Raw genomic sequence first — 14,133 nt, 5'->3', positions numbered from 1 at the left:
CCAAGGTTTAAAAAAATAACGGGTGGAGGAAAATTTTTCCAAGAAAATGATGCGAAATAATTCCTGTTGTTATCACGAGTAAAATGTTTATGCGAATTTTTGTTTTACTTTTATTTGTTTATTAAATACATATGTACATAAATAAAAATTGATTGGATTAGGTTGATATTTTTTACATTAATAACTGGATCACAGATAAATACTACAAAAATACACGGTTTCATGGATAACCCTAATTTAAAAGTTGCCCCGAACTTTCCTGCAGAAGTGGTTCATATCATTTGAAATTCATGAACACTTTTTTCAAAAATAAAATTGAATTTATGTAAAGCCAGCAAATACATATATACAAATATTTCTATCACCTTAACTATTTTCCCCTCGCTCAACCACATTTATCCCCTTCTTTAAAAATATTTGTATAATTTATCACACAAAATATAATCGCTCCACCCGACGCAGCACCAAATTGTTGGGCGAAACCGCACCAAAACATGGCTTGGTTGCCACCCTTATCATTCAATTCTAGAGACACCATAGTCTTCATGTAGGAAATCAGTGCAACATAGCTGACCCATGACGCCACCATGATCACTGACCCATAACTTGTCCCCAAAAATGGGGGGTATGGACTTTCCACGGCACACACTAAAATATAAACACCAATCCCTGATCCAATAAGTGTCAATGAATTTAGTACCCGCGGAGTTCGAATTTCCAAAAAGAAGCCAACCGTACACGCCCCCGGGTATGCAAGTCCCGCCAAAGTGACGGCATAAAAGAACACGTCCGCACTGTGCGGCAGGCACGAATAGGATTGGAGCGACGGCATAGCGCCAAACGTGGTAAAACATCCCCACGCCATTAATCCCAAGAGCCAAATGAATTCCCGGGTGAATTTGAAACTCCCGGGATTTTTCTCGGAACAAGTTACTTCCTCTTCTGGTGGGATTTTCTTATCTGGAATAAAATTTTCTGCGGCTGACTCCAACTCAATATCCGTTTCCAGGTCGATCCGTTCACTGCGACAGAGTGATAACTGGTCCATTAAGGTGAAAGCGATCCAAGATACGAGTAAGATGACGAGCAAAAATATGAAGAATACATTTGCAGAAAATCTGGGGTGTTTTTGCTCACTTGTACTAATTATTTTGTCATTTAATAAAAATTCTTCATCATCACTGGTTATATTAAGTTCTTCGTTGGGACAATTAGCTTCACTCTCGTCCGTAATTCCTTGCGCTAGTGCGACCAAACTGGGCAAAAATCCGCTTAACCCTTCCCCGATTAGATAAGGGGTCATGTGGTGCCCCTTAAATCGCGCCATGTACGGAAGGAACACGACGGAAGACGTACAATCCACTATCGACAGGCCATAGGAGGCTAAATATAGGACGATCGACCTCTCTTTTCCCGCGATGACGAGGGTCACGTCCCACCAACCGATCAACGCGATGCAGGCAATTGTCCCGATTAGCATTTGCACGTGGATGGCGACAACTTCACTGCACAATTTATTGACGCGGGCGTACCAGTAAATTAACGGGCCGACGTTGGCGAGTTGGATCATGACCGTAAGGTAGGAACCGAGCGCCCAACTTTCCGGAAGCTTTTGAGTCAGGTGAGGTAACTCTACCCACAAACCGGTCATCGCGATCCAAGAGCCAAAACCGAAAAATATTGATAACGTTTGAACAAATGTTTTATATTTGGGGTTGTAGCGTTCCATGATTTTGGAATTAGTAAAAAAATAATTTGTAAAATTATGAACTGTTTGCAAGTATTTTTTATTTTTAGAGTGTTGCAAAATAATAAGTTGCACACTTGTTTCAAAAGTTATGTAAGTATTGTCATGGTTACGAGAATGTGTGTCATGAATAGTTATTCGATTTTGTTAGCAACTAATTATGAAGAAATGGCAAGTTAACAACTAAACGTCAAGCGTGTAAGTAATTATAACGATATTTTCGCATGTGGAAGTTACTTATACATGGCAAATTATCGCTTTACATACATAAGCACTTGTATAAGTTACCTGCAAATTGCTTGCACAATAAGCAAAACAGTGTATACCAAAGGGAGGGCAGCCTGGTGGATACGAATTTGGCCTTGAATAACCCCGGAACGGTTTGTCGTAGCGGGTCAAAATTTTGAACAGAAGAGCATGTTATCCTCAGATAGTTGTGTGCAAAATTTCAGCCCTCTACTTTGAAAAATGCCTGCCCCCCAGCCCCCAGAAGCTGAGACAGTCATTTCAACTTTTTCCAAACTCCGTCTAAAAAATTCGGTCCCCACAGAAAGATTTTCTTTTCATCTATCCGAACTCAAACAAGTCGATTTGACTTATATCAGGGGATTGTATAGGTATTTCACTATTCGAAATGATTTTTATCCCCAATCTAGGTTCAAGGTCATTTGCATAATCTTGGGTCAACTTTGCCGTCTGGGAGGACGCTCCGTCATGATGAAAAATCACCTTAATTATTATTTTACCGTGCAAATTAGGAAAATTGTATTCTAAAAGTGGTTTCAGTACATGGTCCACATAATACTTCGAAGATTCCTTCACTTTTTGGGGGACTTTGATAAGTGGGAGGACACCACGACAGGACATTGCACCCACGACCATCAACTGTTTACAAAAGTTCTCCTCACTGAAAAGCACGAAATTTCTTGAATTTTTTTTCGGCATTTGTCGTGTAGCAAGCTCTTCGAACCCAATTAGTAACTTGTAGGGAAAATAGTTCTTCGTCAATTGTCACCAATAGCTCACTCATATTCCTCAACAGAAAATTCAAATAAAGTTTTTTGTAAACACGGGCGAGATTTTTTCTGGAACAAGTTGAAATGACTGTCTCAGCTTCTGGGGGCTGTGGGGCAGGCATTTTTCAAAGTAGAGGGCTGAAATTTTGCACAGAACTATCTGAGGATAACATGCTCGTCTGTTCAAAATTTTGACCCGCTACGACAAACCGTTCCGGGGTTATTCAAGGTCAAATTCGTATCCACCAGGCCGCCCTCCCTTTGGTATTTTATCCATGTTTCTGTAAATAAATTACGTTGGGACAAGTCATAAAGCCTGTGAGATGAAGAGTTGGACATTGGCAAATGGAAAATACATAGGAATTGCAAATCCTGAAATGATCACAATGATCACATGCTTTATGTATGGTCAAAAGTATAATTACTTTATTATCAAATTACTTGTTATCTAATGACTGGTATTGTTCTTTGGGGTGATAATCAATGTAAATTACATGCATCTATTGCAAAGTACAATGGATTTGACTTATGACTGAAATAAAGTAAATACATGCTTGCATAAATATTTATTTGGTACATATAATGTCAATTGTCCTCCCACGCTCCAATTCGATTGTATTGGTTCACAGATTTATAACTTTATGGACGCGACTCTTTCTCGTGACTTAGGATTAGTCAGATACATATTATGTACTTTGCCATATAAGGATACTTATATTTCCCTGAAGAAAGATGATTTTTTCTATCTTTATTTGTATTTAAAAAGGTATAAGAATATGTATGTAGCGTTGTTACGTATCATTTCTCTTGACATAAATCCCATAAAAATCAGCAAAAAATAAACGCCAAGGGCACCCGGGATTCCCAAGCGGTCACCCATCCAAGTACTAACCGGGCCCGACGTTGCTTAACTTCAGTGATCGGACGAGAACTGGTGCATTCAACGTGGTATGGCCCTTGACGAATGAACAACGCCTTTCGCCACCACTTATCAAGACAAATTCATGGTTCATGTATAATATAAGCAAATGATTATAATGGGTTGATGTTGAAAATTCACTTTTCGGTCGTCCTTCCTTCCATTATGGAGACACATGTAAGAAATAAAACGACGTATGTACATAGGTATGAGATGGCACGTGAATAAGATATTATACACACCTTTAACGACGATATGTTTTTGTCATGAGTGTTTAAATATTCAGTACGGCTTAAATATTTATTTCTTGCGAAATTGTGTATAATTTTGCACTGCATATGGTATTGTGAAATGTACTGTAAAGTGATAAATGCATAAGACATCTCTTTCTGTGTCAGTGTGCATTAGAAATGTCGCAGTGAAGGAAATTCATGGCCTAATTTAAGTGCAGTTTCACTTTAAAAAATATTTAAAAACGTTTAAAATATTATCGAACATTATTTAAAATTTGAATCCTACAAAAATCTGACAGGATGTCGTCACCGATTTTGTGCAGTACCGTTTGGTCTCTAATTATCATTCTTTTCCTGCTATGGGGAGGAAATGGGCAATATTTTGGGGACGGTTGTGACCACAGTGGGGACAGCGTGAAAGACATTGACGCTTGTGGAGGACCCGACAGCAACATGTCCTGTACCGAAGAGAGTATTTGTCAGTGTGTCGGTTTTCCTGGGGACGAATCCGGACAAGCGTTCGAGGTAGCTGAGGATAGCATGTCATGTTACCCGGTACCCATTGAACCGGATGTGTAGTGATAAGACCCCGTTATCGGTTAATTCAATAAGGACTCCATACATACATACCATGATTGTCGAGAAAATTAAATGCATTCATACGTAGTGAGAATATAGCCAAATGTATAGTTTTATATTTTTACGTGATATGTAAAATATTTGACCACCTTTGAACTGTTATTGGTTTTGAGAAAAGTTTATTGGATTTCGTATTTATCCGATGTGTGAATTTTTTATACGACTCGTAATTACGCTATGTTAAATATAATCTAGAATAAAATTAAAGATTCTTGATAAATACTTGATGCTGTTTGGAAATTATTTTTTAGCCGGTTGTAATTGGGACCTATATGTACATACATACTTGCAACAATGAATTTCACTTCACTATCTACCTGGTACATTCATACATATTTACCTACGTACTTATCAAAATTTAATTTCCATCCGGTATTTATTTGTGTCTAGCCTAGTAAAAATTTAGGTTGAAATGAAAAAAATAGATTATACCCACGAGATTGCTAGCTTTTCGGTAACCATTTTCAATCTTATATTCAGTCAACTCCCTCTTTAATTCCATACTGGATGGCAATCTAACTAAATTTAAACTAGTAACATAAAGTCACGTAAATATGTATGTACATACGCTATGCTATTTAAAATAATCACAATGTCTGATAATCTTACTTATCAGTTATTTAATTGGGTTTCTTTAAATTACAAAAATGCAATGGGAAATATGTTCATGAATATTTTAACCATTGCTCCATCAATTAGGTATTTCAAGAACGAAAATTATATCCATAAATTGAACGTAGATTTGGATTATCTGATTAAAAACTAATCATTTATTGCAGCGAAAAATATGTATATAAAGTCGAATAAATATTACACATTATTCAAGTCAGTATGATCTGGGAAGCTATCTGACCATAAAAACTTGTAAAGTCTTAAAACTTCATCCAGAACGAAATTCATTTTTTTTGTATGAAAAACTAGAAAAATGTTCACTCCTTTATATTTTAAACTGCTCGAGATGCAGACCAGATTTTGCACCAGTGTAGGAGCTTCGCCGATAAGTTTCGACCCAAAAAGGAGAAAGTGCTTCATCAAGCCACATTCTAGGATTAGAGCCCTGTTTTGTCTCCTGTATTGGATTGTGTTCACCTTATTTTGCTGTGGACGAACGATAGAAATTTCCCTTCATTCTGATAACAAGTTAGAGAATCGGCACTTTCACATGTGTTATGCAACGTCGCAATTAACTTTAATCGTGCTGGTTGCCCTAGTCATTACTAATGAAAAGCAGGATGTCATGGCGAACGCGATGTCGCAGGTGCTCCTATTTGTGGACAAATTTAAAAGTAAGGGAGTCAAATAATTGTTATTAACGTGATTGATCCCGATTTTGTTGTCGGTTGTGCTTAAAGATAATAGGGATCTTCAATGCGAGTTGTCAAAATGTTTGTTTGAAAGCAATTTTGCGAATTAAATACTAGCCTTGGAGATGAGAACGTTGGCAAATAAATTTCCAAGCCGAAATGTTTTGCGTATTTTTTGGCAACTCCGTTCGTTGCTAACGTTGCGAACGATGCAATAAATATGAACTTTATAGGTTTTGTCAAGGGCCACTGACATAAACAATTTTGTTACGGCACAAGTACAAATGTATGTAAATGGTTTGAAATTCCCGGACATTGTTGCCAAAATCATCATACATAAAACGATGAAATTGTATTTTATCCACTAAAATAAATCGGTAACAAATTATGATTAATTTAAAATATTTATATCTTTTAGGACAATGGATGCCGACTCGCAACGCAGAAAAGGAATTTCTATCAAAGGCCATCGACTACTTGATTATGCTCACCATGATATCTTCCTTCTTCTTGGTTCAGTTTATGATAGTCTTCTACGTAATGTTTCCGGAAACCCCGATATTTCCGCACACCGTATTTCCAAAGAAATGGAACATTGACAAAAGTTGGATCATATTTTTCTTGGAGCTAATATTATCTGCATTTTCGTGCACTGTGGCTGTTTCGATGCTTCTGGTATTGACGGTGTTTGGATTGGCTTATTTCTGTAAGCTTTTTAGATGCACTTAAATATTTATTATTTTGGGGAAATTAGCGATGGTGAAGGTTGGCGGTTACGTAATTTATAATGAGGGTATTCATTGCGAATTAGCATTCGTAGCAACGTTGGCAAAAAAAATTGCTTCAAAATTAATTCGCCAACTTGCGCACCCAAGCTAGGATTTACGTGGTTCGTATTTTTTTGCACAATCATGTTGCGATGTGAATATTCCAACTCGTAATGAATGCCCTCAATGGCACTCTTTTTACATATATAATTTTCTCTTTGATGGCAGGATCGTATTTTTGCAAAACAAACTAGACTATTAAAATCGCCAACTCTGACTACCCAAATTTCGTTAATCCTTAAATTATTTATTAAATATCTTGTATTTAACTACAGTCGGAGTCTTGGTAATTGTAATGCGTGAACTCCGCTATGGGAGGAAAGACCACAAGGCTATGAATCGATTAAGATCGGCTACCTCCCTCCCACACGAATACCGCTGCGTTGAACTAATTCACAAACAAATGATGGAAATAATTGGTTTGACCCTGCTAATATTTCACGGATTGTGCAGTCAATTCGTAATATTTTCCAACTTTAGCGTGCTCAAACATTGGGACACTTTGGACAATTATACGAAGGCAAGTTTAAAAAAATGTGACATTGGTTAAAGAAAATTAGGCATATTTATGTAATAAATCTTGTGTAAAGTTGTACGTATATATGCCTATGTCAATTCAGGTGTTTATGTCATGTCGTTTTATCCTGCAGTCATAATAAATGGCCAGGGATATTAATGCCATGCCCGAAATGGGAGAAATTTATTTTCATGACTACAGGTTGATTATATAAATATGTATTACATTCAATTTTTCAGTGGATCCTAACTTTGTTGTCTCTAACGATTCAAACGATCTGGTCCATCCTGCTCGAGTTGGGAGGAAAGAATAGTAAAACAGTCAAAGCAACAGTGGATTCATGGAAACAAATGAAGTTTTGGAGACCAAAGGATAAAAAATATATGGAAAAATTTCGCCGAGCATGTCGTCCTTTAGTTCTGGGAGAGCCTGGCGTGTACACGATTAAACGATTGTCTTCCCTCATATTTTTCCGTGCTATTGTTAAGGGGACATTTCGAGCCGTTATGACGGTTGGAAAGTCAACTAAAATTGTCATAATTGCTCCTACTATATAAAATTTAGTTGTTGTGTAGTGTTAAACTAAAATTAGATATGTATGGTTCCTAACCATGTCAAAGTACTAATGTTGAGCAAGTCTGTACCCGGCAGAAACAGAGAGAGAGCAAAGCAAAAAAGGGTGTGGGATACGACAGAAAAATTTAAAACTTTGCCATAACTTAGAGAACATTAATATAAATACATAAATTTCTTTTGCCTTCGAGGTTTCACCTCTGCGACAAAGGTCAGAGGTCAGAGATATCGAAATATGCTATAAAAACAATTTTCTATTAATGTTTTCTAAACTATGGTAAAGATTTACATTTTTTATGTCGTATCCCTTTTTGGTTTGCTCTCTCACTGTTTCTGCGGGGTACAGACGTTACATAATCATTATATAAAAAGCTTTCAGTGTTGCATCAACAGTAATCCTGTATCCAATTCTTTGGGGTTGGGGTTGTAAGGTTCGCTTGCCCTTGAACCCAGTAAAATATCAAAAATTTAATATGGCCATGTTTTGTGCACTACATACGGACTACATACATACATTGTATATGCTCCTGAAAAAGGAATGAGTGTGAATGGGAAAACTCGAGAAAATAAAGGAATTGACCAAACAAATAAATAATCATTCCATTTAAAAGACAACAAATATCTACTAGTTGTGTAACAAATTGAAATTGGCACTTATTTCTGTAACTAACTAATTGAGGGGACGAACTAAATTAAATTTAAAACTATTACCAAATACCTCTGACGCAAAAACACCAAACGATCTCTATGTAAAAATAACGTCGTGCATTCTTATCAAGCTCAAACTGATTCGTTTTCTTTGTGTTGCGTGATGTAGATATGTAATTCCACAAAAGCGTTGATTTGCCAACTCGGATGGACTTGTGAATGATTGAGACTGGTATTTCAATTGCTTAATTACGCAATACGTTTTTCGACAATGCAAATACTTATATCATGACTACATAACTGAATAGTGGATGTACTTATGTATGTATCTCAAGTCCACAATTCCATATCTAACGGTCTCAACATAGGTTAAGATTGTACATAAATATGTGATATTGAAGTTAGTTAGTGTTGCTATTTGTTTAGCTTAAGGAAAAATGGAGAATTAGTAAATATGTGAATTGTTTAAACAATTCATAACTCCAATTGGACACGATATTTGTATTTATACAGCTCGAAGTCGGCTTGATATTTGCCCATTCACTTTATAGATTTTAAAAAGTTGACAATATTGCATTGCTAACGATACACTTTTAGAAATATATCAGAAATGAATCTCATTCCAAAACCGATCCAAACGCTGATCCATAGATCACTTAGGCTCTCCCTGTTTTGGCACACCCTTCCCTTTCAAAGAAACAAAGTAAGGTCTTTAAAAAATTAATAAGTAAACTTAAAGGAACGTTCATGAATTGCAGCTACAAATAGAGTTCATAAAGTTCGCAACAAGGTATTAAGGTACATCCTATGACACTCTACTAAAGTGGCATTCATAATTGATGATTAATATGTTGTAGTATTACAGAGCGTCGCTTTTTTATCTGATAAAGAATTTGACCTTGAATAACCCCGGAACGGTTTGTCGTAGCGGGTCAAAATTTTGAACAGAGGATCATGTTATCCTCAGGTAGTTGTGTGCAAAATTTCAACTCTCTACTTTCAAAAATGCCTCCCCCACAGCCCCCAGAACTTGAGACACTCATTTTTACTCTTTCCAAACTTCGTCTAAAACATTCGGTCTCCGCAGAAAAATTTTTCTTTTCAAGTATCCTCAAATAAGTCCATTTGATTTATATCGGGGGACTATACGGTTTTTCACTATTCGAAATGATTTTTATCCCCCATCTAGCTTCAAGGTCCTTTGAATTATCTTGGGTCAACTTTGCCGTCTGGGAAGACGCTCCGTCATGGTGAAAAATTACCTTAATTATTTTTTTACCGTGCAATTTAGTAAAATTTTATTCTAAAAGTGGTTTCAATACACGGTCCACATAATGCTTCGAAGATTCCTTCACTTTTTGGGGGACTTTGATAAGTGGGAGGACACCACGACCAGACATTGCACCCACGACTTGTAACAAAAGTTCTCCTCACGGGAAAGCACCAACTTGCGTGAATTGTTTTCGGCATTTGTCGTGTAGTAAGCTCTTCGAACCCAATTAGTATTTTGTAGAGAAATTAGTGCTTCGTCAAATGTCACCAAAACCTTACTCTTATTCCTTGACAGAAAATTTGAATAAATTTTTTTGCAAAGACGGGCGCGATTTTTTTCTTGTTTTTCGGTCAGCTGATGCACACGAGGTTTCCGACGAAGTCGTGTTTTCAAAATCTTAATTTCTCCTTTCACTCAACGCTCAGACACCCCAACCTTACGGGAAATTTCCTTTTTAGTCGGTGGAGTGTCTTTTGAGGTCAATAGGTAAATTTTCCCAACCACGGTCGGAATTAACACTTTTTTTGCCTTCTTGGAGGGGGTGGTGGTTGCCCTTAGCTCAAAATTTCTCGCTTTTCACCTATATTTCTAAATATCTTATTGATTCTAGATTTCGCAAATGTTTTTCCTTCACTTTTAAGATGTTTTGTTTTTAGGCTAGACGGGTACTTAAGTTTGCAACGAGTTTTTATGACTGCCTCACCTTCCGGGGGCTGTGGGGGAGGCATTTTTGAAAGTAGAGAGTTGAATTTTTGCACACAACTACCTGAGGATTACATGATCGTCTGTTCAAAATTTTGACCCGCTACGACAAACCGTTCCGGGGTTATTCAAGGTCAAATTCTTTATCAGATAAAAAAGCGACTCTCTGTAGCTCGGTATTAAAATTTTACCACATCGGTAGCATATTTTTACTGCCAGGTATAATGTTAATATCAAGCGGTAGTAACTTTAATACCGAGAAATCAAGTACATGGATGACTACACCACCCTACCAGCACAACCTGTGCGGTTCCGGTACATGTTGCCAGTGCCGATTTTGTGCCGATGTGCCCCATTTCTCGGTACCGATTGTGTAACGATTTCGTGCTGGCACAGGGAAATCGGTACCTTACCGGCACAGTTTTGGTACAGGTGGAACCGTACATATGTACCGATACCATTTTTGTACAGTTTTGCCGGAACAGTCCCGGTACCCAAAATTTGTAGCTAAACTGTGCCGGCAAGGTACCGATTTCCCTGTGCCAGCACGAAATCGTTACACAATCGGTACCGAGAAATGGGGCACATCGGCACAAAATCGGCACTGGCAATGTGCTAGTAGGGCAGATTTCTAGTAGTCTACTAGTATGTAACACGTCACGCAATTCCTGAACCTTCCTTAAGAAATATTTTCACAACTTAAATTTCCCGTAATTTCCCATTTTTCATAATTTGTGGTTATCGAATTTAGGAAAATTCCACTCCCATTTATAAAACTATCTTCACCAAGCCAATCAAAAAATCGATTCATTTATTGCTCTTCTGTGGATTCAATCTACTCTTTCAAATATGCGGCGCCTCCTTTTCCACCGTTCGAATGATATATGCTCTCGGCGTTCTAGGATTCGATCACGTCCCACTTATCGATCTTGGTTTTGTTACTTATCAATCAATCGGATTTGGAGTAAATGGTATTTTTCTGGTCTTGATTTGGTGGAAAGATGACGAATTTCTGGGATTGCTTAACCTTTTGCTCACCCCAAACCGAAGGAATAAAGAAAAAATCGTTGTGATGGATACATTCTCTCGACTGATTCCGTGGATCATTCCCGCAGTTTACGGGCAATCTTTGTGTAATTCATTCCTTTTCGTGAAAAGGAGGGACAGCGTGCAATATATTTGGGGACTTTTGGATCCTGATTGGAAAAATAAGTACATTTTGGGATTAATCGGAATTTATGAGTTTCTGATTCCTATGAACAGTTGGAATGTTTCACTTTTCATGTTTTTCATGAACTCTTCGTACACACATTTTGTTGGGATTCATTTGAAGAAGCTGGGGTAAGAATGATATGATTTGGGTTAGTGCTCCACATGAATCCGGATTATTCTGGAGTCGATCCCAAAATTGGCCAAAATGCCAGGATCAAACCCGGAGTTGAGATGAACTAGTGTTCAAAAAGAGGGTGTCCGAATCGTAGTTAGAATTCTGGAGTCGAGTATAAGACTCGAATTCAGGTGGAGCACTAGTTTAAGTTAACAATTCATTTTCAATATGATGCTTTTTGTAGGGTTTATGGAATTATTTATCTTCCTAGTAAACATGCCAGGCCGGATTGCAAAATCTGACCCTAGGCTGGGCTAAAAAAAGGGAAATTGTACTGTAAAATTGCACTTTGATTTTTGCAGAAAATTTCAAAGGACTATGCGTAGTCCTCCTTCAAGCGGAAAACTCTGCCGTGGTTATGCACTTTCTTACAGACAACTACAAATCATGACCAATCTCTACCACGCCTGTTACGGGGAGTACGTCGTTCCTCTGGGAGTAACAGTTTTGCTCTTTCTCGACTCATGGATGACCTTTGCGACCTTCAAGTTGGCCAAAAGTCCACTTGTCTCTATATCCGACCCGGCATTTCTCATTTTTCCCTTGGGGACGTTTGCCGTCTTCATTGTGGCTTTCGGCTTTAATGCCGCAGGACTCTTGTTATTTGAGGAGTCGACTGGATTGGTGAAAGAATACGAGAAGAGTGGGACGATGCGGAGGATGAGACTGTGTCGGAGTTTGAAACCACTGAAGGCTCAAGTGGGCTCATTTTACTATTTTAAGAAAATTTCCCCCCTGCTCTTCGCATCTAATGTGGTTGAGCTGACGATTAATTTGTTGCTTACGTTTTAACAAGGTTTATTAATTTGGGTACATTTTAGTAAACATTCGGCACATTCGGCATTATTTTGCTTATAGATTTTATTATTTACATATATAGTCTAGTTGCTATTTAGAGTATAATATATGCATTTTTTATATTTATATTATTTTTTATTTTTTTAATAATGCATTTTGTATCATGGTTTGTAAACCAGTTTGTAATGAGTTGATATCTACTGAACTTGAACTTTGCTAGCTATTTATTAAATCATGCAACTGTTACTAACATCTAAATTAAGCAAAGTAATGCAATGTGGACTTCTAACAAAGATATGGACAGTATTAATGATATATAATATAATTTATTAAAGCATGTATGTATGTAAGTCTTACAAATTATAACCTGTAAATTAAATGAGCCGTTAGCTTTGTAAGAATTGTATATATGCTCTTATTTTATCGTTGTGTCGTGTGTTAGCACACATGCAAACGCATTACAGCTGCGTTTTTATTTTAATATGGCTCACAAACAGGTCGCTTTTTTCGCCAGAGAAAGTAAATTCAGGCCATACATATAGCACAAAAAGTATATTTAATTTTTTTCCCAAAAATTTAGCACAAATTTCCCCTCAGATAATCTGAGTGTACGAAATCTGAGCCAGATTTCACACACTTCATTATTATATGTAGTTCAGATTCCATCAGCTCTACCTTCATCCAAACTTCAAAGGTATCCTTATTTTAATTCTTCTCATAACCTGAATCAAAACTATCTGCGTATGTAACTGGAAACTTCTCATAATCGTATTTAAATACAGCCAGCAAAAACGACTTAATTTATCAACTGTCCTAGCAAACTCCAACGCCATGATTACAACTTTCTGCCAAACGAGGGTATGAAATTCAAAAAGAAAAACTACAAACGCTCCTAAATTTAGGCAGAGTATCAAAATGAATAATGTCAAAATTCCCCCATTGATCCCAACGGGTTCTAATTTTTCTTTAACCGTGAACTTTCCAGTAAATCGTTTTTCTTTTATGATTTTCCTAGCTGTAATTTCTACTAAAAGTCTTTTATAAATCCCAGACTCAAGCATGGCCCAATAACTTCTCGACACTGACTGCAGCCTGTCCTCCTTTCCTATCATCCATCCAATAATACGTCCGCCCAGGACATCTCTCCCTTTGTGAAAGTCAATCCAGAAATATCGTTTTCGAAGATATTCAATCTCTGCATCAATTAAGGATGGATCTGCAATAAAAACGGCCTTAGTACATGCCGCAATCTCCTTCTCTGTCGCATGTTGGGCATCCCGCAGGCCAGGTTTTCCCGCCAACCTAGGTCGTCGCGCGTGACGTGGATGAAATAAATCGAGAAGGAGTCGAACGGTAGATATTCTGAGAGCGCTTAATATTTCCATTTCTCTAAACTTTGCATACCACGTGTATAAGTAATATTCGAAGTCGTAGACAAGACTGCCTTCTAAACGCCCATGCGAAACAGGGGACAGCAATCGGAAACATGAATCGTCTTCCAGAAATCGTATGTCGCTTAACTCTAATGGGACAGAAGCTTTCAAATTGTA

The 14,133-nt window shown here is 37.4% G+C and overlaps 1 protein-coding gene and 1 non-coding gene across 2 annotated transcripts; both read right to left on the bottom strand.

Moving 5' to 3' along the window:
- Window positions 1-385: 385 nt before the first annotated feature.
- LOC110857882 (solute carrier family 52, riboflavin transporter, member 3-A) lies at window positions 386-1,651 on the bottom strand. The gene has a single exon (XM_022106496.1). The coding sequence runs from the start codon at window positions 1,649-1,651 to the stop codon at window positions 386-388; it is 1,266 nt and encodes a 421-aa protein (XP_021962188.1).
- A 1,955-nt stretch (window positions 1,652-3,606) lies between these two features.
- On the bottom strand, window positions 3,607-3,725 carry LOC118438354. The gene has a single exon (XR_004836705.1). It is a non-coding gene; the product is annotated as a 5S ribosomal RNA (ribosomal RNA).
- Window positions 3,726-14,133: the final 10,408 nt, after the last annotated feature.

Source organism: Folsomia candida, unplaced genomic scaffold (genome assembly GCF_002217175.1).
Source record: "Folsomia candida strain VU population unplaced genomic scaffold, ASM221717v1 Fcan01_Sc019, whole genome shotgun sequence".
In the NCBI taxonomy this organism is placed as follows: Eukaryota; Metazoa; Arthropoda; class Collembola; order Entomobryomorpha; family Isotomidae; genus Folsomia; species Folsomia candida.
This window is presented reverse-complemented; position numbering and strand designations above follow the sequence as displayed.